The 24,352-nt window shown below is 49.3% G+C and overlaps 3 protein-coding genes and 1 non-coding gene across 4 annotated transcripts in view; 3 read left to right on the forward strand and 1 right to left on the reverse strand.

Moving 5' to 3' along the window:
* The window catches only part of CDKL2 (cyclin dependent kinase like 2), a 22,439-nt gene extending 15,930 nt beyond the window's left edge, over positions 1 to 6,509 (forward strand). Inside the window, 4 exon segments of the mRNA XM_067297357.1 lie at positions 1,497 to 1,608; positions 1,730 to 1,836; positions 2,573 to 2,668; positions 5,374 to 6,509. Coding sequence (XP_067153458.1) covers positions 1,497 to 1,608; positions 1,730 to 1,836; positions 2,573 to 2,632 — 279 coding nt within the window. The 3' untranslated portion in view covers positions 2,633 to 2,668; positions 5,374 to 6,509.
* LOC136992286 (U1 spliceosomal RNA) lies at positions 4,292 to 4,453 on the forward strand. The gene has a single exon (XR_010884479.1). It is a non-coding gene; the product is annotated as a U1 spliceosomal RNA (small nuclear RNA).
* Positions 6,510 to 8,242: 1,733 nt separating the features above from the next.
* RCHY1 (ring finger and CHY zinc finger domain containing 1) lies at positions 8,243 to 14,162 on the forward strand. Its single transcript, XM_067297358.1, has 9 exons — positions 8,243 to 8,338; positions 8,421 to 8,540; positions 8,701 to 8,816; positions 9,196 to 9,274; positions 9,810 to 9,854; positions 9,963 to 10,021; positions 11,035 to 11,061; positions 11,339 to 11,459; positions 12,526 to 14,162. The coding sequence occupies exons 1-9, from the start codon at positions 8,282 to 8,284 to the stop codon at positions 12,646 to 12,648; spliced, it is 747 nt and encodes a 248-aa protein (XP_067153459.1). The 5' UTR covers positions 8,243 to 8,281; the 3' UTR covers positions 12,649 to 14,162.
* Positions 14,163 to 18,712: 4,550 nt separating this feature from the next.
* PARM1 (prostate androgen-regulated mucin-like protein 1) lies at positions 18,713 to 23,907 on the reverse strand. Its single transcript, XM_067297053.1, has 4 exons — positions 23,804 to 23,907; positions 20,378 to 21,247; positions 20,094 to 20,172; positions 18,713 to 19,761 (listed from the first exon to the last, which is right to left on the reverse strand). The coding sequence occupies exons 1-4, from the start codon at positions 23,850 to 23,852 to the stop codon at positions 19,677 to 19,679; spliced, it is 1,083 nt and encodes a 360-aa protein (XP_067153154.1). The 5' UTR covers positions 23,853 to 23,907; the 3' UTR covers positions 18,713 to 19,676.
* Positions 23,908 to 24,352: the final 445 nt, after the last annotated feature.

The following is a 24,352-nucleotide window of genomic DNA, read 5'->3' on the forward strand; positions in this document are numbered from 1 at the left end:
TCTCTCTTCCCCCCCCTCTCTCTTCCCCCCTCTCTCTTCCCCCCCTCTCTCTTCCCCCCCCCCCCCTCTCTCTTCCCCCCCTCTCGTCTTTCCCCCCCTCTCTCTTCTCCCCCCTCTCTCTTCCCCCCCTCTCTCTTCCCCCCCCTCTCTCTTCCCCCCCTCTCTCTTCCCCCCCCTCTCTCTTCCCCCCCTCTCTCTTCCCCCCCCTCTCTTCTTCCCCCCCCTCTCTCTTCCCCCCCTCTCTCTTCCCCCCCTCTCTCTTCCCCCCCTCTCTCTTCCCCCCCTCTCTCTTCCCCCCCCTCTCTCTCCCCCCCCTCTCTCTCCCCCCCCCTCTCTCTCCCCCCCTCTCTCTCTCCCCCCCTCTCTCTCTCCCCCCCTCTCTCTCTCTCCCCCCCTCTCTCTCTTCCCCCCCTCTCTCTCTCTCCCCCCCCTCTCCTCTCTCCCCCCCCTCTCTCTCTCCCCCCCCCTCTCTCTCCCCCCCCCTCTCTCTCCCCCCCCCTCTCTCTCCCCCCCCCCTCTCTCTCCCCCCCCCTCTCTCTCCCCCCCCCTCTCTCTCCTCCCACCCCCTCTCTCTCCCTCCCCCCCTCTCTCTCCCCCCCTCTCTCTCTCCCCCCCCTCTCTCTCTCCCCCCCCTCTCTCTCTCTCCCCCCTCTCTCTCTCCCCCCCTCTCTCTCTCCTTCCCCCCCTCTCTCTCTCTCCCCCCCCCTCTCTCTCTCCCCCCCTCTCTCTCTCCCCCCCTCTCTCTTTCGCAAAAATAAATTCTTAGCTTAAGCATTTGCTTTATTGTCAAGAATCCTTTCTGTTGCAGCCTTCACCATAAATCCCAACAAGAAATACAATGTTCTTTGCCCCTTTTTTCCTATACTTGTCATCCGTGCTCCTTTCCTAATAGTCATCTTGCATGAAATATATTTAGTGTCAGAGGGCAGTTTTAAATGAAGGGGAGTGGCCCAGCATGCAGTACCCCTGAGACATGGAATATATCCATAGCATCCTGCCAGGCCAGGAAAAGTGGACCATGTGTGCTGTGCTATTGAAGAGGAATCCAGGGTTTGTATTTAATATGGGTGGGGCCCTGTTTACTTAGGTCATAAATACAGTTAAAATTGTTCATGAAAACAAGTGAAGTGTAAAGCTCTGCATTGCACCCACTGCCTAGACAATATTTCTTCTATGTTGGTAGGAACGTTTGCCTTTTTAAAGAGAACTAAGCTAAGCCATCCTCCAGCTATATTTTGTCTCCTTGAAAGCAGTCTCATTTAAATGCCTGGGTTTTTTTTGTTAAGGCTGTTCTGTTGTTTTTGATGTGTAGATTACATCTGATCAGAATGGATTCCTTTAAACCCATTAGAGTCTTTTATTATACTCTTGTTCTGGTGCAAGTTCCAGCTAAAGTAGTATCTTGCTATGCTTATACATTTTAAGATTAAAGCTCAACAGTAACTTCATTTTTCTATATGTATGTGACCTGGTATTTATCATTCGCCTGATTGCAGGTTTCTAATGAAAAAACAATCCTTCAGGCAAATAAGAAAAAATGGGAATTCTCCAAGACAGATGTGCGTTTGCCAGAACTAAATCATCTCCCTGAACTGAGAGGAGTGGAAGGTATGAGCTTTAATGTCCTCTAAATAAAACCTGGATCCAAAGTAAGTGGCAGGAAGTGGTGTGCATTACAGCAGTCAGCATTCGCTTCTTTAACATCATATGCATTGGTTGCATTTTGTAGCATGGAATCCCAGATTGCTCAAAAAGGAGAACAAAACAGTTTCAGAGTCCCGTATTCCCTCCCTTGCTGCCATTGACCTCCATAACCCAAGTCTGGCTTCACAGCAGGTAACAAAGTAATATTTTGTGCTGCTCCTAGTCCTTTTGATTCAGAACTTCAAACTATGTTTGAGTAGTGTGACCCACAAGTTTCCAGCCTGCCTCTTAACAGAAGCAGGACTTGCCTAGGGTTCTCCCATACTGTCTGTGAAAAAGCGGTAGAAAGGCCTGAAGCATCTTGCTGGGGGAAAGGAGAAGGGCCCTGGATGATACCCAGGGGTATATTTGTGTCTCTGGGACTAGCCCAATGCAAGATTCTCACTGAGAAGACAAACAACAGGAGTTGTTGCTATTTCAGGAGGCTGAATCAAGGTGGAAGAAAACCTGATTTCCCAGAGTTGGAGAGGGAAACCAGGAGGGCTGGGAATTTTGAGCAGAACTGTCCTGGCTGCATTAGACAGATGTTAAGGGGGCAAGTGTACTAGGGAGGGAGAAAGCATAGGAGCTGAACATAGGGAGAGAAGGAAAAGATTTGCATCTCGTAGAGATTAGCTCCTCAGTAACATCAAGATGTTGTTTGGGAGCTGTGTAATTCTCTAGGTTGCCAGTATGGCTACGTTGCTTCCAGCTGAGATTTGGCAGATTGTGTTGAACAAAATATATATTTTTGAAGTCTGATTTAATCAAAGAACAGACTTGTTGCATGCTGGCGTTGCATAGGTGCCCAGAAGGCAATTTCTGATTGATGTCTCTATTACTACAGTTGGAACTGACCCTCTCCTTTCTCTTCCTACCCAATTTACAGCTGTCGGGGACCTTGATATCTGATGCATCAGAAGCTGGCTTCCCCAGAGTCGAGCACTAACCTGAAGGAGAATGGGATTATACCTGTTCCTAAAAGGTAGGTTTTAATTTCTACAGCTTAGCCTTCTAGTATCCTTTAAATGGATCAATTGATGATTGCTCATGCCAGCTGGGAGTTGCTCTGGGGGTATTCTTTTATGCTTCACACTCTAGAGGTCAAGGATACCTAGCTAGGACAGGCTTTCTACGGAGGGCAGCACGCAACTCTTCCCTGATTCAGAAATGTGCTGTGGCACATTTCAGGGCTAGTAAATGATCTTCCTGAGCTGAAGTGTTGGGCATTGGTGTTGGGAATTAATCACCTCATGGATTTGGAGGTTAAGGAAGCTGATGGAGTGACAAAGAAGGGAAGCTGGCTGCATGTGAGGGATGAAGGAATGGGTTATATGCACAGCGCTGTTAAGTGCACCACAGAAAATGGACTTGCAAAAGGGAGACAAGCATTTGGGGGTTGGGGGGGCTGTTAAGTTTAACAGCATGGAAGACTTCTAATAACTATGTCATGCAATTTAACTTTGTTAAAATGTATTAGTTAAGCCGTTGGTAGCTCAGTGTTCTCTAAGCTTGAGGTAGGGGGTCTGGAGGAGAAGGAGGCTTAGGAGAAGTCCTGGCTGTAGTAGTTGTCTTAAGATTGAAGTGTGAAGTTTGAAGTCCCCCACTCTGTTTGCACTTTCACTTAGAATCATATCCTATGTTCTAGGTTGTTTTAAGGCGATAGTGTTGAAACTGATTTTTTTTTTTTAATAGACTCATCTTGCTCGTGAAAAGAATGTGGTTCTGTAGGTGGTTTTGTCTAAAAAAAAGTCATAGAAAAGGCTGGGTTTCTTCTGTTGAAGTGTTGTTCTCTTGTTGCTGTAATATCTGAGCATCTTCCAGGCAGTCTGTTGCATGTGTTGGAGTTTCTCTAATTTCTTCTGAAAGTGAGAACTGCAGTGCTTTGCTTTGAGAGGGTTTTTACTCTCATAAGTACCTGTCTTGCTCACCTCACTGAGGCTGGACAGAAGAACTGTGCCTTGCAGAGAGAGCAGAAGTTAGAGAGGATAAAGGGGGAGGGGTGGAAGGAGGCAAGGTGTTTTGGAAGGGTCCTCAGAGGCTGTGCTCCAAATTCTCTCTGGCTCCATTGGAGCCCTGTGTTGTGCACAGATGGGCTGTAATCAGTGCTGTGGCTTGGATGTGATCACATACCTGCCCCAGGGTGACTCTCACTGTGGCTGCAGAGACCACCAGGCACTTCAGCCTCCCTCTGGCCTTACCTGGTTTCACTGAAGCTGTTATTAAATATTTTGCTACAGATAGCCATTCGTATGTTATAGGAGTACTGTTAATGTGCAGGTGCAAATTGTGCACTGTAGTTTTATATTTTGGGGTTCCTGTATTTGTTCTTCCTTTTTGAGGAGAGGGATCAACTGCTGACTCTGAAATCTATTTTTAGTCTTGTGTACAAATGCACTGGCTCCTAACCCATATGAGTGTTTTTGGCACTTGAATTCAGGTGGTGCAATATCTTAGTGCTATTAGGAAGAAAGAAGAAAAATCATTGGGATGGGAAGCAATCCTGACAATATAAATGGGGGAAAAAGAAATGTTACTAAAGTTGGCTCATCTGTGAAACACAGCTTTAGGGAGATAAGAACATGTACTAAATAAAAGTAAAGGAAGTATACTTATCTGGCAGGGGAGACACCATGATCAGACAGGTGGTTTTCCCAGGGCAAGGCTCATCCCTTGCACTCGGTGTGCAGACCCCTGCGATTTCCCCAAATGTGGGAAACTCGACTGCATAACTTGTGGTAGTGGGGGACTGTGTTTGTGCTCTCCCCTACAATTTCACCAGAAGGCTGTGCTGCAATTCAGAGAGACCTGGACAGGCTGGAGAGGTGGGCAGAGAGGAAACTCATGAAGTTCAACAAAGGCAAGTGCAGGGTCCTGCACCTAGGGAGGAATAACCCCATGCACCAGTACAGGCTGGGGGTTGACCTGCTGGAAAGCAGCTCTGCGGAGAAGGACCTGGGAGTGCTGGTGGACACCAAGTTAAGCATGAGGCAGCAGTGTGCCCTTGTGGCCAAGAAGGCCAATGGTATCCTGGGGTGCATTAGGAAGAGTGTTACCAGCAGGTCGAGGGAGGTGATCCTCCCCCTCTACTCAGCCCTGCTGAGGCCACATCTGGAGTACTGTGTCCAGTTCTGGGCTCCCCAGGGCAAGAGAGATGTGGCACTACTGGAGCAAGTCCAGCATAGGGCTACAAAGATGATGAGGGGACTGGAGCATCTCTCCTATGAGGAAAGGCTGAGAGAGCTGGGCCTGTTTAGCCTGGAGAAGAGAAGACTGATGGGAGATCCTATTAATGTGTACAAATATCTAATTGGGGGCTGTCAAGAGGATGAGGTCAGACTCTTTTCAGTGATGCCCAGCGACAGGACAAGAGGCAACGGGCACAAACTGAAACACAGGAAGTTCCATCTGAATATGAGGAAAAACTTCACTGTGAGGGTGACAGAGCACTGGAACAGGTTGCCCAGAGAGGTTGTGGAGTCTCCTTCTCTGGAGATGTTCAAAACCTGCCTGGGCACGATCCTGTGAAACATGCTCTAGGTGACCCTGCTTGAGCAGGGGAGTTGGACTTAGATGATCTCCAGAGGTCCCTTCCAACCTCAACCATTCTGTGAAGCATATCACTGTGGAATGCCCCTGTTCTTGTTTGCCTGTCTGTAACATCACCCTGTCTTTTTCCTCTTGATGCAGGTGGCTGAAACAGTGGGAACAGTCCAGCTGAGTCTCCCGGTGCTAATGCTGCACAGTTTCAGCAGAAGAGAGGAGTATCCCTTACTCTCTTGTTAGTGCAGTGGACTGCCATGGAGTGTGGCTCAGTTCCAGTCCAAGAACACAGCTCTCATTGCTGTTGCTGCTGGATTTCTTGCATGCAAAACAGTTCCTGAGATGTTGACTTTCTGGCTTAGGGCCAGATCTTGACTGAAGTTGCTCAGAAAGGAATGGTGTTATTGGTGTGTGATGGGGCAGAAGTTGGCTTGGAGGATTTTTGAAGAAGGCTGGGTTTTCTTTTGTCTAACAACTGCTCTCTTGAGAGGGTGTTATTCAAAGAGAGCAGCTAGCTGCTGATTTTGTTATATTTTGGTGGGCTACCTGGTCTGTATTGGAAAGCATCTTTGTCTTGGCAAAAATGTCCATGGAAAATATTTGTGTAAGAATGATAATGTTAAACATCCAAATGTTCCTAATGGTTCTTTTGAAACCCTTGTTAATGCTCAGGAGCATGTGTGAATTTGTGTTAGGTTCCTTTTCCCTGGATGCATTCTCTCCCCAGCTTTTGGGCAGTTTTCTTCTGGACATTTAACTGGGGCTGTTGACTGACTGCACTTGAGTGAATGTGTGACTCCTGTTAATGCTGAAGGACGAATATCAGTATAACATACTGAGCTGTGGTGCATGTGAAATGGCTTCAGATGAATGCTTAGTAGCTCACTTAATTCATCTGTCCTTTTAAGTATATCTGGGGGAAATGGGACCTGTAACTGTAAACCTCAAGTAATGTGTAGGGAGAAAAAGAACAGATCACTCTTACCTTTTGGACAGTTATGAGACTGTTTTTGTTTAACTGTTCTCAAGTTGATTTAGTCAGTCTATGGTATCCCTACATTGCTCTCAACCCTGTTTTCTGGCAGCCCAATGCTGCTGTTGCAGCTCAAAACCCTGTCTGGTGCAATTAGCTTTGGAACTGTGTTGTCTTTCCACAAAGTAGGGCCTTTCCCATAAGTGTATCATGGCAGTATGGATGTCATCAAATTTAGATCTTTGTGGCTATGCTGTGTTCTAACATGTACACTTATATTTTGTAAATAAAAGGATATTCAAATTCTAAACTCCTGGCTGCTAGTGTGTGTTTGCAAATATAAGATGTGCTGACTCAGTCTTCTCTGGATTTAAGCTTGGTGTTATATCTGCTTATTTGTGCTGGTGGCCTTGCTTGCATTGAAAAACAGATAGGATTTGGGGATCGGTTTTTATTTAACAGCTGAGATCTGATTGTTTTGCAACCATCTACAAGCACAGGTTCCTCTTCCCTATGTCATTTTAGATGCCCAAGGTCCTTGGGGGGTGTATGGGGGGGAAATCAAGAAAATGAAACATATCAAAGAGCAAATGATGATTAGATGTAAAGATTGAGCCAGGCTCTTGTCGGTGGTGCCTAGTGACAGGATGAGAGGCAATAGGCACAAATTGAAATACAGGAAATCCCCTCTGAACACGGAGACCCCCCCCCCCCCCAACAACAACCCACTACTTTGAGAGTGGTTGAACACTGAAACAGATTGCCCAGAGAGGTTGTGGAGTCTCCATCCTTGGAGATATTCAAAACCTGACTGGACATGGTCCTGAGCAACCTGCTGTAGGTGACCCTGCTTGAGCAGGGGCTCGGACCAGAGGTGCCTTCCAACCCAACTATTCTGTGATTATTACAAATTGCTGCTGCTTACTGCTGAAACAATGTGTAGCATAAACCAACCACTATTGCTCCGTATTGTTTTTGTAGACCCTGTGGTTGGTAAGTGCATTTACACTAGACTCAAACTAAAAATTGTTAGTAATTATAGATGGTGAGTTGATTTTACTTTGACTCTAGCAGCTTTGTCATTAAATGTCCTACATGCTGTACTTGTACACTGGGTTTATATTTTTTTAGAAAAATGCGTGCTTCTGTCTTTCACTTTGTGCAATAAGAAGGCTGTGCACAGTTAGCAATGCGATAAGCAAATTTAATGCAAATATGATCTGAAACCCCTTTAAAACAGCCTTAAGGAAACTCACTCCGATAGTCTCTCTGACTGGGGGAGCTCTGTAGAGCTCCTACCCCCTCCTGACGCCCTGTGGCAGATCTACACCTCCAGCTTTTGGAATAAGATGCCAAACTTCTTAGAAGCAGTGGGCTTTGTTGTTCTCTTCTGAGATAACAGAAAGCTTGACTTGTTCTTCTGCATGGACCAAAGCTGTCCCTTTCAGGTAAGGGAACTGGGACCCTGGAGCCAGAAACTGGGGGTTTACTCCAAATATTTTTTGATCTTGTTTTTCATTTCCCCTCCCCTTCATTTCTAGAATAGGTGAGGGCATGAGGAGGCTTGTTTTGGGCAGGGGCTATGGCTGCCTCTGCCTCTGGGTATATATGCACAGAACTGCATCTATATGCTCGCATATATTGAGAGATGGGTATGCACATATAAAGCATGTGTGTGAATATGTATATACCCACACATGGTGTGTATATGCATCATGCACCCACCTATATACTACATAGTGTATATATACAGATATATAGACCCACCTACATACTGTGTGTGTGTGTATATATATATACACACATACTGACATCTATACACCCAGCTATATATACATATAGCTATATATGTATGGAGCGCTATATATATATACATATATATAGCTCCACATATATGCTGTGCGGATATATGTATGCTTCTACCCCGCCGCATATACACACACAGACAGCGCTAATAAGCCGAGGGGCGGCGTGCGCGGCCGCAGAGCTCGCCGCCCCCCCCCGGACGGAAGTGGGGGCGGAAGCGGGGGGGCGGGGCGAGCGGCGGCCCTGCCCCGGGGAGGGGAGCGGCGGTGCGGGGCTATGGCGGCGAGCGGCGAGGAGGGCTGTGAGCACTATCGGCGCGGCTGCCTGCTCCGGGTGAGGCGGCGGGACGGGCGGACGGGCGGGTGCCGCGGTGGAGGGCTGGGTGCCACCGCTGAGGTGTCCCGTCCCGTTGCAGGCGCCGTGCTGCGGGAAGCTGTACGCCTGCCGGCTGTGCCACGACGGCGCCGAGGGCCACCGGCTGGATCGCTTCCGCGTGGCGGAGGTGCAGTGCGCCCGCTGCCGCCGCCTGCAGAAGGTGGGTACAGCCGGGGCGGCGGCGGCGGCGCGGGGGCCGCCATTTCGGGGGTGGGGGCGCGGGCGCCATTTTGGGCGGGGGCGCCGGCGCCGCGTGCCTAATGGTCGTCTTCTCTCCCTTCCACTACCTTCTCCTCGCCGGGCCGGCGCGGCGGCGGCAGGCGCAGCAGAGTTGCGAGGGCTGCCACAGCCTCTTCGGGGAATACTACTGCGGCATCTGCCATCTTTTCGATCGCGACAAGAAGCAGTACCACTGCGCCGAGTGCGGCATTTGCAGGTGCGGGCGGGCTGCTCCCGGGTGAAAGGGGACAAAACCCGGCTTTTCGGAGCCCGGCGCCTGTGTACGGCCGTGGGCTGTTGCCGTCGGGTTCCTCCTGCGAGTAAACAGCAGCGGAGCCTGGAGCCGCGGTGGGCTCGGCCCGGGAGAGGCTTGCTCTTGTTATTTTCAGTCTAAGCAGCCTTATGTTTTACTTCAGTCGTGGCAAAATATTGCTAAGAATGAGAGCTTGTTTATAGTCTGTATGAATTATAACTCTTCCGTAGATAACTTGACTTGGGAATTAGGCTTCTGTTGCTCAAAGAGTGTTTCGGTAGAAAATAAAACAGAGCTGTGCAGCAAGTACTAAGCTGTTCTTGAATGGGCCTTATCTCCTTAGGATTGGTCCAAAGGAAGATTTCTTCCACTGTTCAAAATGTAATTTATGCCTAAGCTTGAGTCTTCGAGGAAAACACAAGGTGAGAATATACCACTTTGTTACCTTTAAAAAAACCTGTTTTTCTACGATCAGAAGTGCCTCTACTTGAACTAAGGCTATACAGATAGGGAAAGTGGCAGACTCTTTCCCTCAAATACATCTGCCCTGAACAGCAGCATGGAATGCTTCTGGGTGGGCTTTGCTTGCGGTTTAAGTTACAGAAAATATATATCTCAGTCATGTTCCACTCTACTTTTAAAAGTCATTGACTGCAGATATGGAAATGTATCAGTTTGAGCTGCTATTTCTGCTGTAGTATAGGAAAAGCTAGGCTATTATTGTTGTGGGAGTCCTGGAAACAATTTCTCCTATATCATTTCAAGCTGTTTCCTTTTTGTTTCCTTTTTGTTTCCTTTTTGTTTCCTTTTTGTTTCCTTTTTGTTGTTAATTCTCAGAATTTCAATCCCAAATGAAAGAGTAAGGTTTATACCTCTTTATTTATTATAAAGGAATTTTAGACTTAAAAAAATGCAGCTGTCTGTGCAGTAGAATAACTTTTCTTTATTTTTGCAAAGTGCATAGAAAACGTCTCCAGGCAGGATTGCCCAATATGTTTGGAGGTGAGCTACTTCTGTCCAACTCTTAAAATTGTGTTTGGTGGTACTTCTTACTGTGTTTCTAGTTAACAGTTCTTTTGTGCCTTTTGTCTACTACTTGTCTTGAAACAGGATATTCACACGTCTCGTGTTGGAGCTCATGTTCTGCCATGTGGTCACCTTCTTCACAGGTAAATATTGCAAATATTTGAGCGTTGAGAGTACCTGCTGCATTTTGTGTGCTGTATTCTCAGCACTACTACAGGCCTGGTTGGTCTTTGTTATTACAGCTGGTTTTTAAGGGAGGCATGTAGTAGTGGATAGCCTCTATTTCATCAGAAAGTACTTCCTTCAGAAAGGATATCTTTCTTCCAAAGTCCAGTAAATCTTGTTGGTGGAGAGGCCTATTTACTGCTCATTTTCACTTTTCCTGTGTTGAATTTCCTTCTGTTGATTCTTAAATCTAAAGAATCCCATAGAGAAATCTCTTCTTGGTGCAGAAAGCAGTTGCACAATGGTTTTAAGAGGTTGGTGCCAGTTCATCCATTAAGTCTTAAGTTTTTTCCTTAGACAGCCGCCAGGAGCACTGAATGCATTGTTTCTATACAAAAGCTGCCCACTCTATCAGGATTTTATGGTGTGGTGATAAACAGCGCTGGGTGCCTTTGGAAGAGTAATTACAAGAAGGCCATGTGTTTCCCTTCCATCTTGCTCCCAATGTAGCCTTGACCTGACGTTTTCTCTTTGTGCGGTGTCCTACAGAAACAGCTTTTTGTTGCTTTGTTGTCTCTTGGTTTTCTCCATTGTCTCTGTGTGCTAAATTAACGGTCTCCACGTTTGACAATGTCAAGCCTCCCCAAATTGAATCTTCCTTTGATTCCTGTCCATCTTAAAGTTACCCTGTTGATGTATCACAGCCTGTTTTTTCAGCTAACTTTAACCAAACAAATACTGTTTTATTGCTGATCTGTTCCTTCATCTTACTTTTGAAGGCATTAGAATGGAATTAAATGTGCTTGTCTCATGGTTTTGTCTAAATACCAAATGATTTTGCTGGGAGGCTTTCTTTCCACTTTAACCCAGGATATTTTTGACTTCTGCTTTGGGGACAGCTGTGTGCTTTTCTCCTCCTTTCTGTCCAAATGGGTTACTGGTCAGTAATTTCACTTTTCTTACTGAACTTCTCATTGTGTTTTCTTTTCAGAACGTGTTATGAGGACATGTTAAAGGAGTAAGTATTTCTAACCCTCTCTTGTCTTAACATTGTAGTAATCTAGGCAGATTACTTGGAGAGGCAAAGATCCTGATGCCAATCCAGTACCTGTTATCTTAAAGGCAACTCCTAGAGGGAAAAGGGGCTTTTAATTCCCACCTCTTCTGCAGGACTTTCCCATTCATTATATTTCTCCTTGACTCTTCTGATAAGAAACCTGTCCTTTTGAATGGACTTATTTCATGGCCCCGCTCCATCTTCTGAATTAGACTTTTTTTTTCCGTCTTTTTGCCAGAGGTTACAGGTGTCCTTTGTGCATGCATTCAGCTTTAGATATGACAAGGTACTGGCGTCAGCTGGATGACGAAGTAGCACAGACACCTATGCCCACAGAGTATCAGAACATGATGGTGGAGGTAAGTGATGAAACTTGCACTGATGTCTCTTTTTGGCAGATCTGTACCTTTCCATTATGGACAGTAGAGGGCACTAGAAACTTGCCCTGGATCAGAAATCCAAGTGACTGTTGGGATATGATGAAAAAATTTCTTGTGCAGGTTTACAGTATTCATTTACTAATTAAAAGATGAAAGAGCGGTTTAAAAAGACCCAAAGCAAACAAACAAACAAAAAACACAAAAAAAACCCACAAAAACCTCCAACATCTTAGTGGTATAGTATCATACAGGGGGGAAATGGCTTAGTCCCTGGAAGTACCTTGCTTTCTCAAGCAGTGCTGTATTAGGTGCTGTCACAGCAAAGAGCAGCAGCATGTTTTTTAAGAGCTTGGAGCTTCAGGTTTCAGAATAAACATGCTGTTTTTTCTGAAAAAATATTCAGCTATTAATATGTGTAAGGCTAGCAAATAGACACTTCTTATATTTTCTCTTTCTGTTTCTCTGCAGTAACCCAGATCTCTGAAACTGGGTACTGTTTAGTAGTAAGACTGAATTACACAGCTTAGGTCATCATCTAGTGTTCTGGTTGCATCTATAAGTCTGGTTCAGACAACCCATCCTCCTTACTTTTTGAGTCAGGGTACTTCAAAAAATCACTTTACTGCCTATTTTGAGAAGAACATTCACTGTCTGTCTTGTGTAGCAGACTGGCTGAATGTTGTTAGCTCTTGTTAATCCCATCTCATTTTTACCTGTGGGTTTCCCTGATGTTTTCTTCCATCAAGTGAAGAAGCAAAAGCCAAAGCTGGTGTTTACCTGACCCATGCATGGAGTCCCCATTCCATACTAAAAGCATATGCTCTTTGCACATGCTAGCTGATCTTGGTATTTGCAAACTGAAAAGTTAAATCTGCCCTGTGTACTCCTCTGCTGAGACACCTGGCTGTCTTTAGAAGGAAAGTATTTCCTGCTTTGTGCTCTGATTGCAAACCAGTTCTGTGGTTGCTGAAAGCATGCTTGTCATGTATTGTTGAGTGTCCTGTTGATGCTAAAGCACCTCTCTTTCTCTCTCTCTGTCTCGTAGATCCTTTGTAATGATTGCAATGCCCGGTCTACAGTGCAGTTCCATCTCCTAGGCATGAAGTGTACAAACTGTGAATCATACAATACTGCCCGAGATGGAAAATGCAGGCTGACTTTGGAGTAGCAGTGATTAAGATGCATGCTGCACATGGTTGGTCGTGCTGAAAACGCTACTGTGGAAGAGACTGTCTGTTTTCTTAAAAAAAAAAAAAAAAAAAAAAAAAAAATTGTCTGTAAAAATTTATTCAAACCTGTCATGCCCACAGTAAAATGGTTACAAAGTCTTAGCAGAACTCCTTTGCGCCAGCCTAATAGTGTCCCCAACCTCAGTACCTCCTACAGCATGGTCAGGCTCTTCAGGAAACTCCCTGTCCAGCAGTGTGTGACAACCTGACAAGGTTAGTCTGTGAGAGAATGGCACTCTTAAGAGCGTTTTACCACATCATAAAAAAGACAGCCTAGAAGAATAACTGATGAGATGCCAAAGGGAGATGTACAAGCAATAGCTGTCAGAGCAGAACGTATTTTGGGGCAGCCAAAGGCTCATCTCGCTTACAGAGGCTTTGAGCATAACAGGGTGGAGTTATAGCCATTCTGGTAGCAACTCATAGGGAAAATTGGTGGCTTTGAGATGATACCTTACATAAAGCTGACTTCTGCAAAGTTTTGCATAAGTACATTCTGCTCCTTTTAAATGATGTGTTTGTTCTAGGGCCTTGGAGTCATCAAGCAAATGGATGGAAAGGGTGAGCTTGCAGAAATTGCATCTCAGTCTGATTTGTAGACACAAGTGCACACACCGTGTGTACAGAATTCATTTCAAAAGCAGGGCTGGTGTGCGTATGTATGTCTGATGAATAGCTTCTGAATCAAGCTGCGGGGCTGCCCTTCTCCCACAGGTACTCATGTAACCTGGTGTCTTTTCATTTAGAATGCCAGCTGCAATTGCATTTAACACTGATTTCTTCCTAATTTGCTTTATTCGTTTACACAGGCCTAGGTGTCATAGGGTTTTAGACACGTACGTAGCTTGACATGTTGGTGGTTCAGTACGTGAAGTGAAGCACATAGCATTAGCTTTGCAGGATTGCTGTCAGGCCAGCCAATCCTGCCGAGCCTGAGATATTTGCTAAAGTTGCAGCCATTCATACAGGGACTCTCAAGTCATGCAGGGACCAGTCTTCTGCGACTTTTTTATGGTATCTAATTTCATTGTGGGAGGAGAGGGGAGGATGGAGGAATGTTTTTTCTTTTTTTATAAAAAGGAATAAAAACTCTGACCCTTCTCTTTTATATGATATCCTGCCCAGTGTTTTGCAGACAAAATATTGCCGCAAGTCCTTAGTTTCTGAGAATTTCAGAAAGCTCAAATAGTGTGGGGCATGGCTCCTACTGTCCAAACTGCATGAAATGCAAAAGTTCCCCTTCACTGTACAACTACTCGTCTTCAACTTGCTCTATGGTAAAGCAACAGACTTCTTGATCTGACAGTGCCCTTTTATGTATGAAATACTAGGAATCAGATGATCATATTACTGTAGCTTGCATTTACTTAGGTATCTTTTTCTGAAGCACTTTTCTGACTGCTATAAATGAATGTAAAATGATGTCTCTATTAAAATGAATTATACTATGCTAGTTATGGTCTTATTTTATATATACTTCCTAGACATTTTTAGCTGAGTTCAAACCATGATGAAGTACCATAGAATGATGGTTAGCTCACTTCAGTGTCACTCATGGATTTCCCCTTCACGCCACTTCCTTTTTATTCACACTGGTAATGGTATTTCAGGTGAAGCCCTATTACACTGCATACACACTGGATGTTTGATTCATGGATGAGTTTTTATGCTGAAAACAGTTTTCCTAGCAGCTTATGTAACTATTCCATCTTTCAGTGATATTTTCTCCATCCTACTAGTATATTGTTGCTACAAGCTTAAAGCAGTTCTCCAAAACATGCGTAATAAAAACAACATGCGATATTGGGTAATAAGCTATGGTATTTTACAGTCACAATCCACACACTGAGCAGAGCAGCTTCTGTGACTTAAAATGGCATAGCTTTTCACCAGGTAAACCTCTTCTCAGCCAAAGGGCACTGAGCTTGTGCATGCATGTATGTCAAGCCCTGAACCCAGAGGGGTTGTGGGATCTCCATCCTTGGAGGTGTTCAAAACTCAGCAGGGCCCTGAGTGACCTGCCCTGATCGGACTTGCTTTGAGATAGACCATGGTCTCTGACCTCGATAACTGTGTGACATTAAATCCATCAAGTTATTCGTATTCTTGCTGTGCCCAGCTGTAGCTGCTGCGGGGGTTTTACATTAGCTAGCTCCATGTTTCCACTATGTTCGAATGGGAAAGTCTTTCATTTTTGTGTGAATACTTAAACCTGAGCTAGCACAGCCCCTCTTCCTTTCATTAACCTCTCTAGAGAGAGGGGAAACGTCCCTGTAGGGGACAGAGGCATGCTGTTTATCCTCCTTGTTATTGCTTTACAGAGCTGCAAAACAGTGTTTGCGGAAAGCAATAATTTTTGTCACCAGAGCAGTGTTGTGTGTGGCCTGCTTGGGGAAAATAAATGAAGTCACCAACCGGTATAGGAGGAGACCAAGGAGTGCGGATGCCGAGGGAGGGAGCACTGCCTTCCTGAGTCACGATGACTCTATTAAAAACAAGCAGCCAGTCCTGCCAGACAAACAGCAAATCAATCGTGCAGCGCTGGAGAGATGATCTGATTAAAATTAAACCAAGAGTGACTTGTCTCAGCTGAGCCAGCTGTGCTGGAAGCAAAGCGGTTCCCTAAACCTGATTTCTCTGGGTCTGAGTCCAGTGTCTTTTCTGTTACATCTCATTCCTGTCCCCCTCCAGACTACAGCAAGTGCTACAGCTTTTTGCGGTGTGTGTCCCCGTTTCTATGTGCTGCAGCTGGCAGCTGTCCCCTGAGGTGCGTCTCGCCCCGCAGGGTGCCACTGGGCTGGCTTTCTCCACCTGCTGCAAAAATGTCGGTGTGCCGCACCACAGGGCTGGGGGTCTTGCCGGCACCTTTGCAGGAGTGGGGGATGTCGCCAGGTTCAGGGGGGCTGCAAGGGCGCTTGGGGCGGGTGTTGGCAGGCAGGGGGCCTGCATCAGCTCCTTGCACCCGTGAGTGGCCTTGGAGGCTGCTCCCTGCCCCACATTGGGCAGTCCTGCAGTGCAGGGGGGGAGGAGAAGCAGGTAAGGCTGCAGAGCAGGTAACAGCTGCTTTGTCTGGCTGACTATCGTTTCCTGTGTGTGTGGCCCAGAAATACCTCAGGGACAGGCTCTCTAAGTAAATACTGTATGCGGGAATGGCTTGGGGCCCTTGGGGAGGGCATTTGGTTGGACTTTTGAATTGCGTAGGGCCATAGGTCCATATCGGCAAGGACGCACTCGTGCAATGCTCCCTGCCATGCTTGACCCCCAGCTTTCCTAACTCCAGTGGATGCAAGTGACCTACTGTGGTTAAAAACCCTTGCAAACCATCATGGAGAGGAGCTGTCCTCTGCGCCGCTGGGGTTGTTGCGAGCACTGGCTGGGCTGTCAGCACGGGGTTGGTGGTCTCCAGTGAGGAAAGTCCTTGTGCTTTTTCGGGCGCGGTGAGCTCCTGCCTTTCTGCACAGCCAGCCTCAGGCTGGGCACCCCATGCCAGCTGCTGGTCCATCACTCACAGCTGGGAAGAGCGACCCTCCTCTTCCTTGTAGCTCATCAGGCTTTTTGGCTCTTCCCCTTGAAGCTGCTGACAAGAACCTTGCGTTTTGGGAGTCTCCTTCATGCTGGTGCTGTTGCTCCTCAGATTCGCGTGCCCTCCCTGGTGGGATGAGGACGCCTGCCCACGGTAAGCCACAAGGTGCGAGGCCGCGGCTGGTCCCATAGGCAAGCCAGGTACCAAGACTGGGGTTTGGGTGGTGATGGGAAAGCACAGAGAGATACTTGCACGCTCAGGTCGTACGGCATAGCTGGCAGCAGCAATCTGGGCTTAATTAAAAACAAAATGCCAGACCGGAAAAATAAATCCCGCAAACAACCGTTAGGGAGAAACAGATGCAGCAGCTTGTCCATTAACTTGATGAAATATAAATATATATATATAAAGAGACAGTTGCGAAGGAAGCATCAGCACTGGTGGATGTACCATGTATATTTATTCCTGGGGAGTACAGGGGGAAATGCAGTTTGTTGGCTTGCAAAGGTCAATGCCAAATATCCATGCCTCTTCCAGCTATCATTTCCATTGCACTTGGCTTGCCGCCAGCAAATAGGTACTTGGGTTTTTTTTTCTTTTCTGAGAAAACACTGTTAATCCATTTACCTATTAAATGGTGCAGGAAAACGAAGGGCTCCTCGGGCTTCCTGCAACTTCGTGTTGACGTTTGGCCCTTGCATTGCAAATAAATTGTTTTATTGCTTTTTTGATAAGAGTGACTGCTGTTAGGCTCTGGAGCTGTGGGAAGATAATGCCTTTGGCACTGGTTGAAGTTACTGTGTCTTTAATACTCCATATGTAGAGACTATTGCCCTCTGTGCTAAGTTCATAAATCAGGAATAAACTGCTCTCACCTTGGCACAAGTTACCCCAAATTACCCAAATTACTATTGCTGCTGGAGACAGCACCGCAGAACTATTTCTGCTAATAAATCACTGATATTTATCCCATTAACCCCACCGGCTGTCTGAGAGGATGCCACCTGGTAAATGTTGATGAGCTGCTATCAGCATGTTCACAAAAGAGCGAAATGCAAACACAGGCAGGCCGGCCAGGCTGAACGGTGTTTAAATGGTAACGGGAACAGGCTATTTGATTTCCCTGCTCCTCTCCTCTAAAGGAGCACTCCCATCACGTGCAGGGCTTCTGCCGTGCCCTGATTCCCGCCGAAAGGCCTGGGGCATGTGATGTTACGGACGGAGCTATGCGAGCTAGTTTTGTATAGATAAAATATCTCTGAGATTAAAAAATAGCCAAAAGGCAGTGGGGAGGGAGGCGGGGGGAAGCTTTGAGGAAAATCAGAGCATCTCACTTTGTCGTTTTTGTAAATAAAACCAGCCAATCATCCGCAGCTGAGCTTAGCTCTACGGGGCCTGTCCTGGCAGGGGGGAAGGTAGCAGTTTTTTTGGCTTTTTAATTTAGCAACCCCCTGCCAGAGCAATGTGAACCCCCCCGGCTTTTGTCTGGGGCAGGACCAGACTAAAAGGTGGGTAGAGTTGGGGTGTTTTGAGCCCTCCTTGCTTATGCAATGCTGATGCGACGCTAGCCCAGCTCCCCAGGGTGCTGGGCATCACGCGACGGCCCCATCTGCAGTTGCTAAATGTCCTGTGTAGGTGGGGGGCTCCATCTGCCAAGCACCGCTGCTATTTTGGTCTTCTCGTGCCTCGGCCCTCGCGGCAGAGACGCCAACATTTAATGCAGGGACGTGCTGGGGTGGTTGTGTTCTCCTTTTTTTTTCACAGGGCTTTTTAAGTGGCTGTAAGACCCACACAGAAATCCAAGTTAATCAGAGTCATCCAAGACTCCTTGGGAAAGTGCTGGGTTTTACATGTGATTAGGAGCAATAACTCCTAGCTATTTATTCCTTGAAAAGACAGGAATTGAACATCTTGGTGCAGCTGCAGCTGTTCAGGCTGATAACTCGCTCCCCACAACCCACCCTCGCCTTTGTGACGGGAATACAAAAAGTCAGGAAATTTCTGCATAACGCGCATGTGGGTTAACAGGAAAACTGGAGCATTCCATGTCGTCCTCTGCATCTGCTTCAGGCTCCCAGCTCCCTGAGCCTGTTTTTTCTTGCTGTATTCACTTGCCTGGCTACCCGACCTCGTTAGATATTTTTTTTTCCCCTCCCCCCAAAAAAGGCAATACGCAGTGCGGCGCTATTTTTAGCTGCGTTATTTGCTCTCGGGCAGCAGCTCGGTGGCGTGGGAAAGAGTGCTGCGTCCCCGCAAAGCCGCCTGCGAAGCCCTAACTCCAACACACAACATTTTGCCTCAGTTTGAACATGCAGCAAGGTGCCAGGCCGTAGGAGACCCCTCCCCAGTGCTTTTTACAAATTGGTTTTAATGCTGTCCTATCAGGCTAACCTTTTCCAGGTAGCTTTTTCACATTTAATAGCCGCAATCCCTGGGAATCGAATCTTTTTTGGAGAAAACGCAAACTCAACAGCAAAAGCTGATTTAAGAAATTTTTAAGCCTGTGATTCTTGGCCAAAATCGTGAGTGTTTAAGCATAGTACAATAACTGCGAGGAAAAGGAGCTCCGAGGGTTTTGCACAGTGGTTATTTCCAAGGAATGCAAGTTTTCTTACAGGTCTCCGTGCTCCGGTCTCAAAAGCTGAGGGACCCCGGGGGGCGAGTGTGGGTTGTAGCGCTGCCTCGCAGCACCTGAATTGAGCTGGCAGATTTTGTTTCTCCTCCCAGCAATGAAACCCTGCCATGATCAGCCACCTTTGGTGGCCAAAAAGCTTTACCTTTACCTAGATGGCAGCCAGGTTCAAAGGAGAACAATTTGAGCAAAAAGCGTGAGGGACATTTCTTTTTATAGTTTTGGTGTTTGTTTTTTTTCTTTCATGCTATGAGTGGTTTTCCAAAACTATTTCAGGCTGGGCACAGCCAGGAACTTTTTCAGCACGGTCGCGCCACTGTGGGCTTTGCGGGCAGGTTGAGCAAGGAGGGCTTTCCACTGGTATCCAGCCCCAGTGCCAGTACTGGCTCTGCTCCTCTCAGCTGTGGTCTAGGTGGCAGGTCTTGGTGCCAGAGAGCAGGTCCCAGGCAAGAAAGCATCTCGAAATCCTCATTCAGGAGAGTGGGAAGGGACAGGGTGAGGTTTCTTCCCCCCTCTCCAGAGGATTTTATAGCTAGCAGTGCCAGGAGTTACATTAGCAGGAGCCAACCAGTTGGTGGCTGCTTCCCCCAGTGCCGCTGAGCACAGGGAATTGGTATTCTCTCCTGGAGTGCGTGGTAGTGCAACCCCAAATTCCTCATCCGCACTTCTGGGGCTTCTCGCGGAGTCGCGATCCGTTGGGAAATGAGGGGAGAAGCAGCGGAGGAGGAGCCGGATGCGGTGTGGTGCCGGGAGGCAGTTGGTCAGAGAAGCACTCACAAACAAGGGTCTTTCTGCCCTGTCTGGTCCCTCCGCTAGGAGTCGTCATAGAGAGGGTTGTTGTAGTTGCCCCACGAGCTGTAGTCGTGGTCGTCCAAGAGCCGTCCATAGGAGGAGTGCCTGCGAGAGGGGGAAGATCACGGCACGGGGTCATCCTGCTGGGAGAGCCCCGACCCACTGCCCTGTGCAGGCTCCGTTTTCAGGATGCCCGAAAACTTTTTTGGCGGGCGGGGGCGGGAAAAAATGCACCAGGGCACTTGGGTCCTCACTGGGTCCTCATCAGAAGAAACGACCAAGCGTACAACTGGCAGCAAGGGCATGGCTGCAGTGGGGATCTGGGGGGGTTTCTGGAGCTGGCCAGATGTTAAACCAGGCCGACGCCATTCCCATCTGTCCACAGCCCACCCGAGGACCAAAATGAGCCTGCGCGCTGCCCCAGGGCATCACCTTACCTGATCTTGAAGTAGGCGGCCGCGCCAAAAACCAGCAACACCACCACGATGACAGTCACCGTTATGGCCACGACACTGCCTGTGGAGGGACAGGGCGGCTATGTTTTTTGTTCCCCCCCCCCCCCCCCCCTTGACGCTCCCACCCGGGGCCAGAGGCTGAGCTGGAGGCATGTTTGGGGTCTGCTGCCTCGTTACGGTTGGCAGCCCCAGGGAGGGGGAGGCAAATGCACATTCAATCAAAGCTGCATCAATGGCTTTGCTGGCCAGTGGGCTGCTCCGCTCACCTGAGCTCAGGGCGTGCGGCACCTCCTGCATGGTGACACCAGTGGCGGGGCCGGTTTTGTCCACTGCAGTGGTGACTTCGGACGATGCGGGGCCGGGGGCGCTCAGCCAGGAGGTCGCAGGAGTGGGCGTCCCGCGGGATGGGGCATCCTCCGGGGCTGGTGGGGAGGAGCTGGCCTGGGGCAGCCGGGTGCTGCCAGGAAGAGGTGCCGCGGAGGAGCCAGCGGTCACAGGCGCTGGCGGCGCTGGCGTGTCGGGAGCTGTGGCCGGCTCCTCCGCGGTGCCCCCTGTCGAGGTGGCAGCAGGGCCAGCTGACTGGGATGATGGGGTGCTCCTGGTAGCCAACAGCTTCCAGCTGGTGCTGGAGCCTGCGGAGGGGCCTGTGTTGGCGGCCATGGCGATGGGTGTCCTGCGGGATGGGGCGTCCTCTGTGGCTGGTGGGGGGGAGCTGGGCTGGGGCGTCTGGGTGCTGCCGGGAAGCGGTGCCATGGAGGAGCTGGCAGTCGCAGGTGATGGCAGTGCCGACTGGGACAAGGTGGCCACCAGCATGCTGGGAGCCATGGCCAATTCCTCTGTGGTGCCCCCCATCGAGGTGGCGGCAGGGCCGGCCAGCCGGGACGCTGGGGTGCTCCCGGCGGCCAACAGCTCCCAGTCGGCGCTGGAGCCTGCGGAGGGGCCAGTGCCGGCAGCCGCAGCAGTGGGGACGGTGCTGCCGCCCTCCTGCCCCATGGTCCCACCGGACGTCAATGGCACACTTGCGCCGGGGGAGGCCGCTGTCCTGAATGCAGCATCTGTCCCTGCAGGAATCCCCTCGGATGGAACGGGAGGGCGGCTGGCGTTCGGTGACGGCGTTGCCACATCATTGCCGAGGCCTGGGAAGGAGACAAGTGCATATTAGCCATGCAAACTCCTGGGGGCAACCTGGGTTTTGGGCTGCAGGGTCTTGCAATGAAGCCGGACCACCTGGTCGTTTTCAACGCTGTGAGCGGTGCTGGGTTTGCAGGGCAGGCGCCGAGGCGGCAGCGCCTTTCCCATTTCCACTGCCCTTCCTGAGCACCCTGTTTGCTCCCCAGGAGAGGGCAAGCAGCACCAGGCAGGGTGACAAGTGCCACCTCGCCAGCGCCGCTGCGCCACTGGAAATCATCCTACCGGCTGCGTTTCCCCTCCCTCATTTTCTTGTTCATTTGTTCACCTGTCCCTGTTTCTCAGCATGCGGATAAGTCACTCTCTCCTCTATCCCCATCAGCATTGGGCTTTTCTTTTTTTTTTTTTTTCATGCTACGTCTTCGCAGGTCCTGTGCAGGCAGCACCTGCAAGAGCTAAGATTAGATCTTTATGCCCGTTACAAGCTCTGCTTGGCAGTCACTTCTTCGGCACTCTCTGGTGAGCCAGTATTTTACCTCCATCCCCAGGCGAAATCAGTCAGACAAAAACTTTTCAATGTTTTGAAACCGGGGAGGAATCTGGAGACAGAGGCACCTTGGCATAGCGGTAGATGAACACGGAGGATCAAAATATCAGAAAAACACTGGGTTTGGTGGCAATGCCAAAAGCAAAAACTCCAAGCTCAGCCCCAGAGATGGGAGCTGCGGGCTTGGTACTAAACTAAGTGAAAAATATTGGTAGTCAGAGGGTGGATGATTACTGCTGTAGTTATCTGCTGAGCTTGGACTTGCCAGTCCCACATGGCTGGATATCGCTGGTGGGTGCTTGTTATTTTTAACCCCTGGCAGAAATTCAAACTGAGTCTTTGCTTCCTGCTGTGTCACGTTTTTTTATGGCCTCACCCATGACTTCTGAGCACTTTGGGTCGGTAATAATGTGATTGTCTGCCTGAACGTTGGAGGCAAACTGATAAAGGCATTTAAAGACCGGCAATATCGCTGGATGGGGTGAATCAGAAAGACAGTTTTGGATAGCATCACATGGATAAAAAAAATTCCCTGTTATCGGGGAGCGTAGGAGGGGTCTGGCATCCCCCCTCCTCCCCCCCTGGGTTCAGTTTCCCCGCTGCTGTGATTTGGCATGCTGTCATGCTGCTGGCCCGTCAGCTTTAGCCGGTTTCAGAGAGCATAATGAGGCCGCAGGGTCATTCCGAAACTTTTCATCTCCACATGAGCCTTGTGCTCATTAAGCCCAGTTGTTTACAACATCACATCTTTCCAAAATTATTTTTTCCCTTGACTTTTTTTTTTAAAGAAACAGCCTCCCTTTAGATAGCAGTTGTTGCATTTTGTAACAAGCAAAATGTTTTCTGTAGTTAAAACATGTGCTCATTTCCCTGGGATTTAATCACGTCAGGGGAAGCAATTCTTCAGCCGTTTTAATTCTAAGCTTTGCAATTTCTCAGCCCTGCTGTCAGACTTGGCCTCTCCCTACAAATGACCTTTCACCTCAGGCCCTGCGGTGACATGTTTTTTCCAAGGACAGTCACCTGGTAGCCAAGCGCCTGATGCCAGCGGAGGGCTGCTGCTTCCCACCGCTGCATCGCGGGACCTGTCAGTCTGCGCATCCACCCTAGATGGGTGGACGCTGCGAATTTAAGCACAAAAAAGCATGTGCAGGTATTTCAACTTGCGCTGGCTGTGGGATCGTGAGCAGAGCAAACTGTTAAAAGGTGAAAAGCCTCGTGGCTGCAGCAGCCGACCGCCAGATTTTTATACTGGAAGGAAAATCACATCGGAGGAGTGGATCCTCATGTACATCCCAAGTAAGAAATAACAATATCATAAATAATTCCACCCTTCTCTCCTGCGGGCAAAGGGCAGGTTTATTGCTTCTGCCAGGCGTCATCACCAGCGTCTTGGTTGTTGCTTGGTGTTTATCTGGCTGAACCTGCTAAATCTGGCGGCAAGAGTGTGAAGGAGCGACGGCTTTCCCCCAGCGTGTCCTTGGAGCTGGTGGAGGGGTGAGCACACCTGACACCAAAGCTGTAAAATTACAGCCCTGCGCTGATCTGACATTGGCAGCGATGAACCTAAAATTTAACCCTTCAAAGTGGCTTTCTCAAACAGTGGCTAATTACCCACTAGAGGAAACGGCCTGGACGCGAGCGTGGGAACTGCAGGGGCAACGCCAGCGCCAGGGTCCTCCTGGTTTCATCCAGCACTGCTCCTGCTCCCGGGCCGGGCCCAGACTGCGGCTTTGCACCGCTGCGAACACAAAAAGCAACATAGCACGTACGGCTGCTTTTAAATCGCGTAGCATGGCTGCAAAGTCTCGTGAAGGGCTGGAGAGGCTTTTGTAGCTGCGCTGTGCGATGTGAAAGCGCCGACGGCTCCCGCGGCTGGTGCCCGGGCCGCCGGGTGTGATGGCACCGAAGCGCCGCTGAGCCCGCGGAGCTACTCGGGGACAGCCCGGGCGCCGGTGCCGGTGGCTCCGGGGAAGCGGCACCTGCGGGGCGGCGCGGCCCCGGCGGCGTCACTTACCTGCCGGGAGGAGCAGGAGGGCAAGGAGGAGGAGGCGGCGGCAGCCCATGGTCCCGGCGGCGGCGCCGGGCGGCGGAGAGAGGCCGCGCCGCGCCGCCCCGAGCCGGGAGAGACCCGCCGCCCCGCCCCCGGCCCGCCCCGCCGGGCCCCGGCCCGGCCCGGCCCGGCCCGGCCCCGCCGCCCGCCGCCCGGCGCGCAGCGGCACCTGCCGGCCCCGGGCACCGGCACGGCGCACCGGGCATTAGGTACTGGGACTGGATACTGGGTACTGGACACTAGGGAGCACCGGAACTGGGCACTAGGTACTGGGCACCGGGACTGGGGACTAGGTCCTGGATACTGGGCACTAGGTACTTGACACTGGGACTGGATCCCGGACACTAGGTACTGGATCCTGGGCACTGGGACTGAATACTGGGTCTGGGCACCGGGTGCTGGGCAGCAGGCACTAGGACTGGGACTGGATACTGGGCACTAGGTACTTGGCACTGGGACTGGGCACCAGGCACTGGGGCCAGGCTCTGGCAGCAGGCACCGTGTGCTGGGACG

This window comes from Apteryx mantelli, chromosome 5 (assembly GCF_036417845.1).
Source record: "Apteryx mantelli isolate bAptMan1 chromosome 5, bAptMan1.hap1, whole genome shotgun sequence".
NCBI classification, from domain to species: Eukaryota; Metazoa; Chordata; class Aves; order Apterygiformes; family Apterygidae; genus Apteryx; species Apteryx mantelli.

Bases quoted from the DNA above. Each gene is read 5' to 3' on its own strand.
- PARM1 (XM_067297053.1), bottom strand. From the start codon at position 23,852: ATGGGCTGCCGCCGCCTCCTCCTCCTTGCCCTCCTGCTCCTCCCGGCA. The intron at 21,248-23,803 runs GTAAGTGACGCC...TCTCCTTCCCAG, and splicing joins CCTCCTGCTCCTCCCGGCAG to GCCTCGGCAATGATGTGGCA. The intron at 19,762-20,093 runs GTAAGGTGATGC...CCCCTCTCGCAG, and splicing joins GCCGCCTACTTCAAGATCAG to GCACTCCTCCTATGGACGGC.
- RCHY1 (XM_067297358.1), top strand. From the start codon at position 8,282: ATGGCGGCGAGCGGCGAGGAGGGCTGTGAGCACTATCGGCGCGGCTGC. The intron at 8,541-8,700 runs GTGGGTACAGCC...CGGCGGCGGCAG, and splicing joins GCTGCCGCCGCCTGCAGAAG to GCGCAGCAGAGTTGCGAGGG. The intron at 8,817-9,195 runs GTGCGGGCGGGC...TTATCTCCTTAG, and splicing joins GCCGAGTGCGGCATTTGCAG to GATTGGTCCAAAGGAAGATT.